This window comes from Centruroides sculpturatus, unplaced genomic scaffold (genome assembly GCF_000671375.1).
Source record: "Centruroides sculpturatus isolate CEXI.00-Female unplaced genomic scaffold, Cexi_2.0 scaffold996, whole genome shotgun sequence".
Taxonomy (NCBI): Eukaryota; Metazoa; Arthropoda; class Arachnida; order Scorpiones; family Buthidae; genus Centruroides; species Centruroides sculpturatus.
The window spans coordinates 253,673-270,001 of NW_019385236.1; the positions used below are offsets into that span (position 1 = coordinate 253,673).

At 31.3% G+C, this 16,329-nt stretch overlaps 2 protein-coding genes across 3 annotated transcripts in view; both read right to left on the bottom strand.

Moving 5' to 3' along the window:
- LOC111636527 overlaps window positions 1–2,325 on the bottom strand; it is a 32,240-nt gene extending 29,915 nt beyond the window's left edge. The window contains exons 1-2 of the mRNA XM_023381809.1: window positions 2,006–2,325; window positions 849–909 (exon numbers count right to left, since the gene is read on the bottom strand). The gene's annotated coding sequence lies outside the window, so the exon portion shown is untranslated. The remainder of the gene's footprint in view (window positions 1–848; window positions 910–2,005) is intronic.
- Window positions 2,326–4,160: 1,835 nt separating this feature from the next.
- LOC111636541 (protein BLOM7-like) lies at window positions 4,161–14,798 on the bottom strand. Of its 2 annotated transcripts, none has more exons than XM_023381824.1 (4): window positions 14,711–14,798; window positions 10,831–10,932; window positions 9,674–9,734; window positions 4,161–4,704 (listed from the first exon to the last, which is right to left on the bottom strand). In XM_023381824.1, the coding sequence occupies exons 1-4, from the start codon at window positions 14,755–14,757 to the stop codon at window positions 4,579–4,581; spliced, it is 336 nt and encodes a 111-aa protein (XP_023237592.1). In that variant the 5' UTR covers window positions 14,758–14,798; the 3' UTR covers window positions 4,161–4,578. The 2 variants fall into 2 exon arrangements, 1 of the variants encoding a protein (XP_023237592.1); XR_002758548.1 differs by having other exon boundaries at window positions 4,595–4,704; window positions 10,831–10,955.
- Between the last annotated feature and the right edge of the window lie 1,531 nt (window positions 14,799–16,329).

Genomic DNA, 16,329 nt, shown 5'->3' on the forward strand with positions numbered 1-16,329 from the left:
TGTGTGTTGTGATGTTCATGTTTTGTGTGTGTTTTGATTTTCTTGAAAATGTTTTTGAGTTGTTTCTTTAATTTGGGTGTTATGTTGTTTTTAGTGTATTGTGTCAGCCTGCCTAATTGCTGTCTAATGTCATTTATTTGTGTTTCTATTCTTCTCTGCCAGGCAGGCTTGTGATAGAATTATGTTTTGTGTGTATCTGGCTGCGATTGTATTTTCAGACCATGGTGTGTTACTACTGTGACTGCCCCAGAATAAACTAATGTATGAATGTCTGAGAGTGTAGAAATTGAATGAATGTAGTTTGGTGGTAGTAAGTGAGTGTTTACATAATTTAATGTTTTTCCTACTTCATTTGATGTGTTGATTTTTGGTATTTGTGGTCTTTGTGTGGGATCTGTACCTGTATGTTTAGTGAGTATTTCTTGAAATATAAATGCGAGCATATTAACTAAATTTATGTCTATGTTATCAGTTATTATTATTGGGCTGCAATTTTCAAATTTCAGACCTTTGTATTCCCACTGTTGTCCATCATTAATCTTGAGGATGAAGTAAGATGACCGGCATGATTTGACTGTTATTGGGAGAAGTACAATGTACAGGGGCAAGACACCATTAAAAATCCAGACCAGATATAGAAAGCTTAGGAGCCAGAGATCCCAATTAACTGTATATGAACTTCTGGTCTGGATCTTTTTTAAATTAAAAGACAATTAAAAATTGCTGCCCAGCATTGTGACAATGTCACAATAAATAATTACTTATTATATTTACATTATGAACAGAAATCAATACAAAACTTTGATAATTTGATGATAATATATCAGAATAAGTTTGAATGTACTTACTGTTTCAACTAGATTTAAAGCAAGTGTTTTAGCAGCTTGTAATCCTTCTGTTTTAGGATGCCTAAATTAAAAAAAATATTTGAGTTAAAACAGAAGATAGTTATAAAATAACAACAGAAACATTTATTATAAATTTAAATAACAGTAATAAATATAGCTATTTTTTCTTCATACATTCAATATAATACATGTAAAATATGAAAAATCATGATTAAAATGTAGATAAATTGACAGTAATTACTTTTGAAACAAAGCAAAAATTTGATAAAATACTGAAATTATCTCTGAAAAATTAAAATGTTTATTAATATACATAGATATTTTAAAATATTTATTTCATTAAAATGTTTTTTTAAAAATTCCTATTTCTATTTTCAGCATAACTTAATCCGTTACGCGTTGAAAGAGTGGAGGGTTTATTTTAAATGATTTGATTGGAGGGATTTTTAATAAAAGGTCACCCCTAAAAGCTAGCTAGCTTAGATCTATTTAGTTCAACTTAAGTCAGTTTAGCATGGCTCACAGCTCTTCATTGAGCTTTGTCCTTGACCTTTCACGAGGCAAGTGTAGACTTCATGTATTCCAGTCGTATAATTTCGTGTACTCTCCTCAGTCATCAGTACATCTTTCACTTTTAAAGATCAAATATCATTGTAGGTGATATATTTTTGTAAACCCTTTCTCAGAAAGGAAGAGAATTAGTTAATGGGTTGTTTGTTCAAGCTCTCTTTTAAAGAAGAATTTGTTATAATTAGACGTGTGTTATCGTTCTCTTATATCATTTCGATTTTATCTTTTATTGTTTATTTTACTAAATAAATGTATTTTAATCATTTGAAATGTTCAATTTTCCTATGCCTAACTCCATTGTCTTACCCACAATTGAAATAATCACTCCTATAAATTCCGGAAGTTAGATAAAAATTTTCATTTGCATCTTAGTCTGTGAAATTGACTAAGTGATGTCAGGAGATCTTGACAATTTTCCATGAGAAATTTTGAATATTAGTGTATTCTCAATTTCCGACAACTAAGCAGCTATCACAAATGTGTGACGGGTCAACCGGAGCCCCGGAAATTCATAAATTTGATCAATTTTAATTGTGATTTTGAAATTATACAATCAAATTCTTACACAAATAATTATTATTTCTTACGTTAAATGAATGTGAAGAGGTTCGAACGCCTCCCTTCCTGACGTCGGTTCGATATATCCTGACCCTTTTCCACGCAATGTTACATTGGCTCCACTTTCAGTCCTAATATGTTGAAGATAAATTCCCTATTTTAGATAAAAAATATTAGTACTTTTAATTTTAAAATACGTCCCTCGCATTTCAGGTTTATTTTTAAGATACAATCAGAATTCACGTATATCCTGACAGTTAATTGATTGTCAGAGTCTACTTTTCCGATGATTCAAATACATTAAAATCAAAACATTGACCTAGCAATTAATATCAATACTTGGATGAAGTCTTTTCCTTGTATAAATAAGTAAATTCATATCAGTTTTAAAATTAAAATTAATATGAATTTATTTAATTTGATATTTTAATATATCGTTTCATTACATTACATAAACATAAGAAAAAATAAAAATTTGTAATTCATAATATGACTAATTTTACAAATCATTTCCTTGTCTTTTATGTTATACAGGTTCTAAAAGTCCGATCTCGTTTAATTGGTGTGTAAAAACCAATATCTTGGAATTTTATGCAGATTAATCCATCACTTTAAACATAACAATGCCCTAGGACAAGGAAAAAAACTTGGCTGGAGCAGTAAAAACACCATTTTGCGGTAGTAAGCTAGTGTCTTATTGCTTCAGACAAGATATCTAGGTTTAAATCCGAGTCGAAACTTCAAAAATTTTCATGGGTGAACGAATTCAGATATAATGGACCTTATCCTGAAACCTGGCCAAACCCACGATCAGCATAAACAAAACTTAATGCCCACAGATTAGAGAATTATTAAAAAAACACTCTCACGTTGCACTAATGCTTAATCGAACATTGATATAAACAATGTTCAATAATTTTATCTAATTAAAATTCATTAAGAAAATTTACGGTTATTATATTTTGTTAATATACAGTTATTATGCTGAATGTATTTTTATCATCATCAAGATAAATAATGACAATATACAGGGTTCCTATTCCAACTTTTGTTTTAATTTCCCTGACTTCCCGAACCAACTTTGTACAAATTCCGACCCTCACGTCCCTTATGTATGGCACATTGACAAAGTAAAACAGCATTTGACTCACTAACCGCATATGTTTTGTTTCTCTAATATTTTAATTAGTTTTTTTTTCTAATTAACAGTTATATATTTTTTTATAATTGTCGAATTATTAAAANCATATATATATATATATATATATATAGACTGTTTATTACAAAAGGTTTGGTTTATTGTAAATGATAAAAAAAATTTTTTTAAACAAAAGTTGTTTCATATGAGAAGCTCAATCCAATGACACCCAACTCAATTTATTCCAATATGAAAATCAGAATCAGGCTTGGGTGGTCCTATTTCTGCTGGGTTCTAAATTAATGCCAATTTCACCAATTTATTTTTCACATGGGTTCTAACTAAAAAATTTTTTCCCAATCTTCTACAAAAAATAGTTTTCAAGAAAACACACGTGATTCAGACCACCTGAACCATATATATAAAGAGAATAGCTAAAGCTAAACTCTCTTAATTGTTTATGGTATTACTTTGAATACCATTTATGCCAGCATAAAGTCAACTTTATAATTTTCAGCTTGTTTAGACCTATAATCATATAAATCACCTCTAAACTTATGGCAAGAATATCAAAAGACCAGACCAATTTCTTTAAGACTTTTCAATGTATGATATACAGCATGTCCCATAAATCTAGAACCAGAGAAGTAAAGCATAATGCTGAGTAAGGAGAAACAAATTCAAGTTATTTTATTGTTGGGGATTGGTAGTCAATGAGAAGTCACCAAAGAGTTTAACAGGCTGCATCCAGACTTCCCACCAATCACATACAGCCGGTTAAACTCTTTAGCAACTTCTTCACCGACTGTGGGTCCCCATAATCAAAAGAAATTGAACCGGTTATGGCCCATACAAAAATAGAAGTCAGCAAAAGAATCTACATATGGCATCAAGTAACTAATAAAAATATTCAGAAAGTTACATTGATAATTATTATACTGTACTTTACATTTATCAATTAACACATCTGAGCTACACAAAATCAACAACTTCAATAAAATATTAACAACATGGCAGAGCCATTATGTATGATGTATGACGATATAATGATATAACATGGTAGTATTTCTTTTTATGTGCTCTTCATTTGCATCAGTAGTATACAGTACATCAATTGTTGGAAACAACTTGTGATACAGTGTTTATTTCTACAATTTAAGTAAGTTCATCAAATACAAGTATTATTAAGAAATATATGTGGTAGCCTGCTGTAATTACATAAGTGATGCACAGCAATTGTTAGTAACTCTGTTTTACTTGTTTACCATTCTGTGGTAAAGATCTACATTTTATACCCATCATATAAGCTAATCCCTAATGTTGGAATGATTTTTCAAGCTTAGAAAGTCAACATATATGCCGGCATATATGATAATTCTGGATTAGTTTTTAAATATGTAAATTATTTATTTAAAGTAAATATTAAGAATATTAATTTAAATAAGTTAAGTGTTTCATTTTTAATTAATAATATTTGTAATCAAATTCATACAACTTACTTTGATAACCAATTGCAGGTTGTGTTAAAGACTGAGCAGCTACTTGCTGTTGCTGCTGCTGTTGTTGCCACTGAACAAACTCTGTATAAATCTATAAATAAAATAATTCCTTTAATTATTATAATGATTTATATATATTTATATTAACTGTTAAATAATATATCAACGATTAAACACACATGGACTGTATGTAGAATATGACATATACTGTGTCAATTTTCTATATAAGCTAGATAAACTGTGGATTAGGACATTGTCTTAAATGATAGCTGTTAAAAAAAAAAAAACTTGGCATTTTGACTCAGGGACTTCACTATACATAAACATGGCCCTGGATGCATATGGGCTACATAGGTAAGGATAACTTTGCAATTAAAATGAATCCACCTTGTTAAAGTGATATTTCCAGAAGATGAAAATCGATTACATGCTCCTAATATTGAATCTATCAGCTTTTCTCAAGAAACGACAAAGAAATAGTTAGACGAGAAGTCTAACTATTTCATAAGAAACCAGATCAAAAAGATGTATAACTAAAAGAAACATAATTAGAATTTTTAGCCAAACTTTTTAGAACACTTTTGAAGGGAAAAGCAAAAGTGTTCTAAAAAGCTTGGCTAAAAACTCTCCATTAAAAACCTGATGCTGGCCCACGAAAAAGACCAAAAACGTTTGCTTCTCATTTATACTGAATTGCTGGAAATGTGCAAAAGGTCAGTTCAATATCCCTTTATTTAAAAAAAAAATGTGATTTCCATTCTGAAGGCGTAAAACCTAAAGGTGATGAACAGTGTATTCAATGGCCAACCATAATTGCTTTCTGATGACGTTTTTCACATGCAATGTGATATTGTTCTTTCAAGGCTGCCGAATTTGCAACATGTCCTCAATAAACCACACTCTTTAAGTGTTTCCACGAATGAAACGTGTTTTTTTTTGTTGTTGTTGTTGTTTGCAGTTTCAAGTTTTGGTGCTAATTATTTTTATAGAAATGTCACTATACAAAATATGATTGCATTTTGACTGCTGATTAGGACTCTCTACATGAGAATAGAATGCTTTAATTACAATCGCCTGTACACTGTTATATAAAAACTATTTAAGTTTAACCTATGTTGACAGCTTATTTGTAAACACAAAAGACTCCACTATTATGATCGAATTGCCTTCTGGAAATCATCATTAAATAACCTGTCTTATTTCTTATAAGTTTATCAGACCATCTCTATATATAGGATCAACAAAAAATATACTACTTAAATATGGAATTTTATGTTAGAAAATTTATACATCCTAAAAAAGATAGTAAAGTGGAGACCACTATTTATTTTATAACAACATCCACACACAAAGTTAATATTAGATATGTTAACAGAAGGTCATCAATAACCCATTTTCACATTCAAGGGAATCAGAATCAAAAATTAAAATTTTATGATAATTAAAATGAATAAATTACATTATTATTATTATTATTATGTTGGGTTTAGTGGGTTATACTCGGTTCACACTGGTGGCTGTGTACTATGCCGGACCAGAGTCAAAGCATAGCAACCAAAAACTAAAATTAAATAAGTGTGTCAGTGTCTGTATTCAAGAATTTCCTAACAATGTGGCATGTATTCAATATAGTGGCCTTCTGTAGTGTGATGTATGTATTTCTATTCAATTGTAATGTTTCCAGGCTTTTGTGTAATGTGTGTGGTATCAAACCTGTACAGGAGAGAACGACAGGTACAATAAGCACCCTATCCATCCTCCACAGATGCCTTATTTCCTGGGCAAGTTCTATGTACTTGCTAATTTTTTCAGTGAATGTGTTTTGTACATTGTGAGTGTTTGGAATGGCTATGTCTATAATATATATGATTTTATTGTGTTTATCAATAAGTGTGATGTCTGGTCTGTTGTGGTAAATTGTTTTATCTGTGATTATGGCTCTGTCGTAGTACATTTTGAGCGTGTTGTTTCCTAATACTGTCTGTGGAATGTATTTGTAGTATGGTTCGTGGATGTTTAATAATTTGATGTTTCTTTGCAAGCTCTTGATGTATTTGCTACTTCATTACGTCTATGTAAATTATCTGTCTGTGCCAAGAGCTTTCTACCAGAAGTAATGTGTTGTATTGTTTCTGGAATGATGTGACATTTTCTGCATGTGTCATTTGTGAGTGTTGTATCTTTGAGAATGTGCTTTCTGTAGTTTTTAGTATTTATGACCTGATCCTGTATGGCAGTGGTATTCAATTTATGGGTCGCAACCCCAAATAGGGCCACACTGTTAAAATGTTTGAATACCATTGCTGTATGGCAATCATGAATCCTTCTGTCTCCCCAAATAGGCATCCCCGATCTAACCAGCTGTTTGATGCAGTTTTGTCAACAAAATCCTGAGCCAGGTCATAAGGGAGTGCCTTTTGAGCCCATGATTGCTTGATGGTGTCTATGCTTTTTATATGTTGTGTTGTGTCTGTATGATGTGAGTGTAGGTTTAATGGTGTGTTATTTGAGTCTGCTAGAGTTACTGCTTTATGTAACTGTGATGTTTCTTGTTTCTTGTAGAAAAACTCTCGCAGTGACTGTATTTGTTTGTAGTGAAGGTTAACTATGTCAATCAGGCCACGTCCGCCTTCTTTACGTGGAAGGGTTAATCTTTCTGTGGCGGATTTAGGATGATGTTGTTTATGCTTAGTAAGTGTTGTTCTTGTTTTCCTTTGGAGTTGCTCGAGATCTGTGTGAGTCCAATGTATAACTCCAAAAGAGTATGTGAGTACTGGGATGACATATGTGTTTATTGCTTTAACTGTGTGTTTTGCATTTAACTGTGTTCTAAGTATAGCGTTTAACCTACTTTGGTATTCTTTAATTAATCGTTGCTTTATTTGTGTATGTTCTGTTAGTTTGGCCTGTTGGAATCCTAAGTACTTGTAGAACTCGCCCTCTTCCATGGATTCAATAACGTCTCCATTTCCAAGTGCAAAATCTTCTTTCTTCAGGATTCCTTTTTCTATGTGAAGTTTTTTGCATTTGTCTAGGCCAAACTCCATTTGTATGTCCTTAGTGTATGAATGTGTGATTTGTAGGAGTTGATGAAGTTGTTTTTGTGTGGATGCATAAAGTTTTATGTCGTCCATGTACATGAGATGTGAGAGTGTAAACTGTGTTGTTTTTTCGTGTCTGATATTGTAGCCGTATTGCGTGTTGTTTAACATGTTGGATAATGGATTCAGGGCTAGGCAGAACCAGAGAGGACTCAAGGAATCTCCTTGAAAAATTCCTCGCCTAATGAATATTTCGTTTGTTTGTATGGAAGTGTTACTAACCCTGAGATGTAGTGTTGTTCTCCAGTGCTGCATAGTGTTTTCGAAGAATGCAATGAGTGATGGATGTATTTTGTACATGTGTAGAATATGTAGCAGCCAACTGTGTGGAACACTGTCGAATGCTTTTCTGTAGTCTATATATGCCATGTGTATGTTTCTGTGTTGTTTGTGTGCTTGCCGTAGAATGACTGAATCTATGAGTAACTGTTCTTTGCATCCCCTGTGATTTCTACGGCAACCTTTTTGTTGTTCTGTAAGAATGTCGTGTTCTTCAACATGTTTGTATATTTTGTTTGTGATACAGGATGTCAATAATTTGTAGAGTGTTGGAAGACATGTAATTGGTCTGTATTGTGTGGGGTCTGTGGTTTTGTTGTTTTTAGGTTTCATGTAGGTGATGCCCTGAGTAAGAAATTTTGGCATGTCTTGTGGATTGATGATGATGTGTGTTAGATGTTTAGCTAGTTCCTGGTGCAGTGATGTAAACTTTTTGTACCAGAAATTGTGAATGTTGTCTACACCAGGTGTCTTCCAGTTGTGTGTTCTGTTAACAGCGTAGCGAATGTCGTGTATGTTTATTTCAGCACAGGGCATACTTGGTATGTTATGCAAGTTTCTGTTCTCCTCCTTGATCCAGCCTGCATCAGCATTGTGTGTAACAGCATTGGACCAAAGAGAAGACCAATAAGTTGTGAGTTCTTCTTCTGTTGGTGTGCCACTGTGCTGTGTATCAGTGTTTGTTTTGGTACTGATTTGTCTGTAGAAAAGTTTTTCATTGTTTGTGAATAATTTATTTTGTTGTTTTCGTAGTGTACATGTTTTGTATCGTTTGAGTCTACGTGCTTTGGCTGCGAGTTTTTGTTTTAGTGTATCGATGTATTCTGTAATGTGTGTGTTGTGATGTTCATGTTTTGTGTGTGTTTTGATTTTCTTGAAAATGTTTTTGAGTTGTTTCTTTAATTTGGGTGTTATGTTGTTTTTAGTGTATTGTGTCAGCCTGCCTAATTGCTGTCTAATGTCATTTATTTGTGTTTCTATTCTTCTCTGCCAGGCAGGCTTGTGATAGAATTATGTTTTGTGTGTATCTGGCTGCGATTGTATTTTCAGACCATGGTGTGTTACTACTGTGACTGCCCCAGAATAAACTAATGTATGAATGTCTGAGAGTGTAGAAATTGAATGAATGTAGTTTGGTGGTAGTAAGTGAGTGTTTACATAATTTAATGTTTTTCCTACTTCATTTGATGTGTTGATTTTTGGTATTTGTGGTCTTTGTGTGGGATCTGTACCTGTATGTTTAGTGAGTATTTCTTGAAATATAAATGCGAGCATATTAACTAAATTTATGTCTATGTTATCAGTTATTATTATTGGGCTGCAATTTTCAAATTTCAGACCTTTGTATTCCCACTGTTGTCCATCATTAATCTTGAGGATGAAGTAAGATGACCGGCATGATTTGACTGTTATTGGGAGAAGTACAATGTACAGGGGCAAGACACCATTAAAAATCCAGACCAGATATAGAAAGCTTAGGAGCCAGAGATCCCAATTAACTGTATATGAACTTCTGGTCTGGATCTTTTTTAAATTAAAAGACAATTAAAAATTGCTGCCCAGCATTGTGACAATGTCACAATAAATAATTACTTATTATATTTACATTATGAACAGAAATCAATACAAAACTTTGATAATTTGATGATAATATATCAGAATAAGTTTGAATGTACTTACTGTTTCAACTAGATTTAAAGCAAGTGTTTTAGCAGCTTGTAATCCTTCTGTTTTAGGATGCCTAAATTAAAAAAAATATTTGAGTTAAAACAGAAGATAGTTATAAAATAACAACAGAAACATTTATTATAAATTTAAATAACAGTAATAAATATAGCTATTTTTTCTTCATACATTCAATATAATACATGTAAAATATGAAAAATCATGATTAAAATGTAGATAAATTGACAGTAATTACTTTTGAAACAAAGCAAAAATTTGATAAAATACTGAAATTATCTCTGAAAAATTAAAATGTTTATTAATATACATAGATATTTTAAAATATTTATTTCATTAAAATGTTTTTTTAAAAATTCCTATTTCTATTTTCAGCATAACTTAATCCGTTACGCGTTGAAAGAGTGGAGGGTTTATTTTAAATGATTTGATTGGAGGGATTTTTAATAAAAGGTCACCCCTAAAAGCTAGCTAGCTTAGATCTATTTAGTTCAACTTAAGTCAGTTTAGCATGGCTCACAGCTCTTCATTGAGCTTTGTCCTTGACCTTTCACGAGGCAAGTGTAGACTTCATGTATTCCAGTCGTATAATTTCGTGTACTCTCCTCAGTCATCAGTACATCTTTCACTTTTAAAGATCAAATATCATTGTAGGTGATATATTTTTGTAAACCCTTTCTCAGAAAGGAAGAGAATTAGTTAATGGGTTGTTTGTTCAAGCTCTCTTTTAAAGAAGAATTTGTTATAATTAGACGTGTGTTATCGTTCTCTTATATCATTTCGATTTTATCTTTTATTGTTTATTTTACTAAATAAATGTATTTTAATCATTTGAAATGTTCAATTTTCCTATGCCTAACTCCATTGTCTTACCCACAATTGAAATAATCACTCCTATAAATTCCGGAAGTTAGATAAAAATTTTCATTTGCATCTTAGTCTGTGAAATTGACTAAGTGATGTCAGGAGATCTTGACAATTTTCCATGAGAAATTTTGAATATTAGTGTATTCTCAATTTCCGACAACTAAGCAGCTATCACAAATGTGTGACGGGTCAACCGGAGCCCCGGAAATTCATAAATTTGATCAATTTTAATTGTGATTTTGAAATTATACAATCAAATTCTTACACAAATAATTATTATTTCTTACGTTAAATGAATGTGAAGAGGTTCGAACGCCTCCCTTCCTGACGTCGGTTCGATATATCCTGACCCTTTTCCACGCAATGTTACATTGGCTCCACTTTCAGTCCTAATATGTTGAAGATAAATTCCCTATTTTAGATAAAAAATATTAGTACTTTTAATTTTAAAATACGTCCCTCGCATTTCAGGTTTATTTTTAAGATACAATCAGAATTCACGTATATCCTGACAGTTAATTGATTGTCAGAGTCTACTTTTCCGATGATTCAAATACATTAAAATCAAAACATTGACCTAGCAATTAATATCAATACTTGGATGAAGTCTTTTCCTTGTATAAATAAGTAAATTCATATCAGTTTTAAAATTAAAATTAATATGAATTTATTTAATTTGATATTTTAATATATCGTTTCATTACATTACATAAACATAAGAAAAAATAAAAATTTGTAATTCATAATATGACTAATTTTACAAATCATTTCCTTCTCTTTTATGTTATACAGGTTCTAAAAGTCCGATCTCGTTTAATTGGTGTGTAAAAACCAATATCTTGGAATTTTATGCAGATTAATCCATCACTTTAAACATAACAATGCCCTAGGACAAGGAAAAAAACTTGGCTGGAGCAGTAAAAACACTATTTTGCGGTAGTAAGCTAGTGTCTTATTGCTTCAGACAAGATATATAGGTTTAAATCCGAGTCGAAACTTCAAAAATTTTCATGGGTGAATGAATTCAGATATAATGGACCTTATCCTGAAACCTGGCCAAACCCACGATCAGCATAAACAAAACTTAATGCCCACAGATTAGAGAATTATTAAAAAAACACTCTCACGTTGCACTAATGCTTAATCGAACATTGATATAAACAATGTTCAATAATTTTATCTAATTAAAATTCATTAAGAAAATTTACGGTTATTATATTTTGTTAATATACAGTTATTATGCTGAATGTATTTTTATCATCATCAAGATAAATAATGACAATATACAGGGTTCCTATTCCAACTTTTGTTTTAATTTCCCTGACTTCCCGAACCAACTTTGTACAAATTCCGACCCTCACGTCCCTTATGTATGGCACATTGACAAAGTAAAACAGCATTTGACTCACTAACCGCATATGTTTTGTTTCTCTAATATTTTAATTAGTTTTTTTTTCTAATTAACAGTTATATATTTTTTTATAATTGCTGAATTATTAAAATTAAAATTAAAAATAAAACATATTATTAAAATTCTGTTATTAATTCGCAACCATAAATCTACATGGCTTTAAAAAAAAAGAAATAAATCAATTATTTTTTATTATTCATTAACAAATTCTATATAATCCATGTACAAAAGTGTATATTTATTAAATTTATCTCTTGATAAGTTTCCCAAACTTTATAATATATTAATAAACTGGAAAAAAAATTGGAAATTGTTTTGTTATGCAATCAAAATTATTAAAATGAAAAATGATAAATAATACCATTTAAACTATTTATCATTTCATGTACTTTGTAAAAGTTTTGTGTAAGCTTGGGAGAAATTTTGGGTCCTGAAAATATTCTGCACCCCTTTTCATAAGTTATATTGCACCACATTACTTCTTGCTGCCTGCAGATGACTACGTCTACACTTAGTCAAGCATACTTGTCAGCAAAAAATCAACTAGGCAGTCAGAAAAGCAAATTCCCAGACTTTTTGCCGATTTTTAACAAATTCCTTGAAATTCCATGACTTTTTATGGACATTAATGAAAATCCCTGACTTTCCAGGTGTGTAAGAACCCTGAATTTAAAAAGAATTTAAGTATTGGGATGAATTAAAAGTGAATGATATAAAACTGAATTATCAAATTATGTATAGACAAAATCATACATCATTATGCATTGGCTTTTCATTCTAATTACTTAAACATATTTAAATAGAATTTAAAAAATTTACAATTATTTACGGAAAATCTAGATAAAAAGTATTTTAGATGTACGCTAAAATGTTCTTTAAACATTAACAAAAAACAGATCTAATACATAAGCAGTGCAAATCTTTTTCTTACTTTAAATATGCAAATCTGGCAGTCAAAATTTGATAATGTAAGAAAATTCCTTGAAAAAAATTAATGATTAATACAATAGTCTTGTAAATATGTAATTTTAATGTTTTAAGTTTACATCATTTTTCTTTTATATCATCATATAGATGACAAACATATTTGTTTTCAGATATTCAGCAGGGATATTCAATGCTTTTGCATTGAAGTCTAAAGTGACTTTTAAAATCCAGATTACTGTATTCAGGAATACTCGTAACTTCCTTGTAATAGTTTTATATTCTATCCTTTTTCTGCAGCCGTACCACAACAGAATTTACCATTCAAGCAATTGCTTCGTTGACTTGTTTACGCTTCCCAAACGAGACATTGCATCGCAAAAATGAATTACTTTTAACATGTTTTGAATTAAACAATTCACAGAACAGCCCAATAGTTAAAACGAGATCTGCCATTTTGGAACTGCGGCACTGCGCGTTGTTAAAGAGTTTCATCAGCGATTGCAGTGCTTAATTTAACAGCAATCTAAAAGTTTACCATCTGCCTGGAAGTATATGGTTAAAAGGAAGTTTTTTGGAAGCTCCTAATTTGCCTCTTACTAATACTTTATTATTGTATTTCATTGCATACTTTTATTTTTATGTTTCTGTTATATTTAACTTATGTTAATTATTATATCCGTGTATTATATTTTTTGTAGTTTTTCTGATATTTTTCCTGTTAATTTTTTTCATTTAAAATTGTTAATGCTCTATTTTGGAACACTTTACAACTGATGTTTACATAACTAAGTTATGTAAACCTGAAGATGGCTTATAGATTAGGTTGAAAACATTAGTTTGTTTCAAAATAAATAGTCTCAGCAAATTAAGGTGCTTTGTAAGGATTGTTTATTAATTAAGTCTCTGCTGAGTGTAGTGTTGTGGTTACTGTCAACATATGTTTTTAATATTTTATCATGCTGTCTTTTTTTTATTACATCACATACAGTACAGTCAACATGCCCTATTCCATATTCACTGCATAGTTTTTTTACTGATACCCTTCATACATTTTCTTCAGCAATTCCACTTATCTTTTGTACTAACTAAAAATGTTTCCTCTTTTTTTGAAGCCATTAAAAAAAAATGCAACACATGAAACTGCAATTTGAAACAAAAAATCCAACATTCAATCTCAGAACTCAAAAGTTTAAATGACTAATGAGTACAAAGTTTTCAATAATTATGTATACCAGAGAATATGTGATTTATACGTGCTCACGTATTGGTTTTCGAGGCTGTTACAGCCAGGTGGAAAGGTCGAGTGATCTAGATTATACATAGTTATACTCTAGATATACCATTTGTTAGCTTAAATAATTTCAGCACTACCTAGATTATTTCTGATGAATTTTCGAAAACAAGTTGCTAATTTTAGGAAACTGTACTGTAAATTTATGGTCCCGTATTGCAAAATTGAAATTCAGAACAAAAATAATCCAAAACTAAAAGGATTGTCCTAAACAAAAGTAAATTTTCAAGACGATCTGAATCCTCTGGAAAATGTACGTCCATTTGACAAGTAAGATACAAGACAGTTCTACAGCTACAGAATTCTTTCTGATTCCTAACAAATTATATTATATCGCTCTTTGAATACAAGGGTGAACTAATACAGATTACTAATACATATACAAAGTGCACTACAAAGTAGTAAATGCAAAAGTTATTCAATTTATCTAGATAACTCAATTTTTTTTTCTTTACATAAAAAAGCTAACGTATAAAACTGTACAAATTTACAAATTTCCGTTATAATATAATTTAACACCCAATTCATTGACACTTACCCCTGGTCCCAAAACTTTCTCTCGTACCGGATAATTGGATGGGGCATTCTCTAATCCGATAAACACTTTATCTTGCACGAAGAGAGGCTGTTTGATTAAAATAAAAATACAGCAGCATTAAAATTTAAATAATAATTAAAAATCTTTATCTTAAAAGTTGGAACATTTTGTAAAATATCAAAATAATAATAATAAATTGNACCTGTACAGGAGAGAACGACAGGTACAATAAGCACCCTATCCATCCTCCACAGATGCCTTATTTCCTGGGCAAGTTCTATGTACTTGCTAATTTTTTCAGTGAATGTGTTTTGTACATTGTGAGTGTTTGGAATGGCTATGTCTATAATATATATGATTTTATTGTGTTTATCAATAAGTGTGATGTCTGGTCTGTTGTGGTAAATTGTTTTATCTGTGATTATGGCTCTGTCGTAGTACATTTTGAGCGTGTTGTTTCCTAATACTGTCTGTGGAATGTATTTGTAGTATGGTTCGTGGATGTTTAATAATTTGATGTTTCTTTGCAAGCTCTTGATGTATTTGCTACTTCATTACGTCTATGTAAATTATCTGTCTGTGCCAAGAGCTTTCTACCAGAAGTAATGTGTTGTATTGTTTCTGGAATGATGTGACATTTTCTGCATGTGTCATTTGTGAGTGTTGTATCTTTGAGAATGTGCTTTCTGTAGTTTTTAGTATTTATGACCTGATCCTGTATGGCAGTGGTATTCAATTTATGGGTCGCAACCCCAAATGGGGTCACACTGTTAAAATGTTTGAATACCATTGCTGTATGGCAATCATGAATCCTTCTGTCTCCCCAAATAGGCATCCCCGATCTAACCAGCTGTTTGATGCAGTTTTGTCAACAAAATCCTGAGCCAGGTCATAAGGGAGTGCCTTTTGAGCCCATGATTGCTTGATGGTGTCTATGCTTTTTATATGTTGTGTTGTGTCTGTATGATGTGAGTGTAGGTTTAATGGTGTGTTATTTGAGTCTGCTAGAGTTACTGCTTTATGTAACTGTGATGTTTCTTGTTTTTTGTAGAAAAACTCTCGCAGTGACTGTATTTGTTTGTAGTGAAGGTTTACTATGTCAATCAGGCCACATCCGCCATCTTTATATGGAAGGGTTACTATTTCTATGGCAGATTTAGGACAATGTTATTTATGCTTAGTAAGTGCTGTTCTTGTTTTCCTTTGGAGTTGCTCGAGATCTGTGTGAGTCCAATGTATAACTCCAAAAGAATATGTGAGTACTGGGACGACATATGTGTTTATTGCTTTAACTGTGTTCTGAGGATAGCATTTAACCTACTTTAGTATTCTTTAATTAATCTTTGCTTTATTTGTGTATGTTCTGTTAGTTTGGCCTGCTGGAATCCTAAATACTTGTAGAACTTGCCCTCTTCCATATATTCAACAACGTCTCCATTTCCAAGTGCAAAATCTTCTTTCTTCAGGATTCCTTTTTCTACGTGAAGTGTTTTGATTTGTCTAAGCCAAAACTCCATTTGTATGTCCTTGGTGTATGAATGTATGATTTATAGGAGTTGACAAAGTTGTTTTTGTGTGGATGCATAAAGTTTTATGTCGTCCATGTACATGAGATGTGA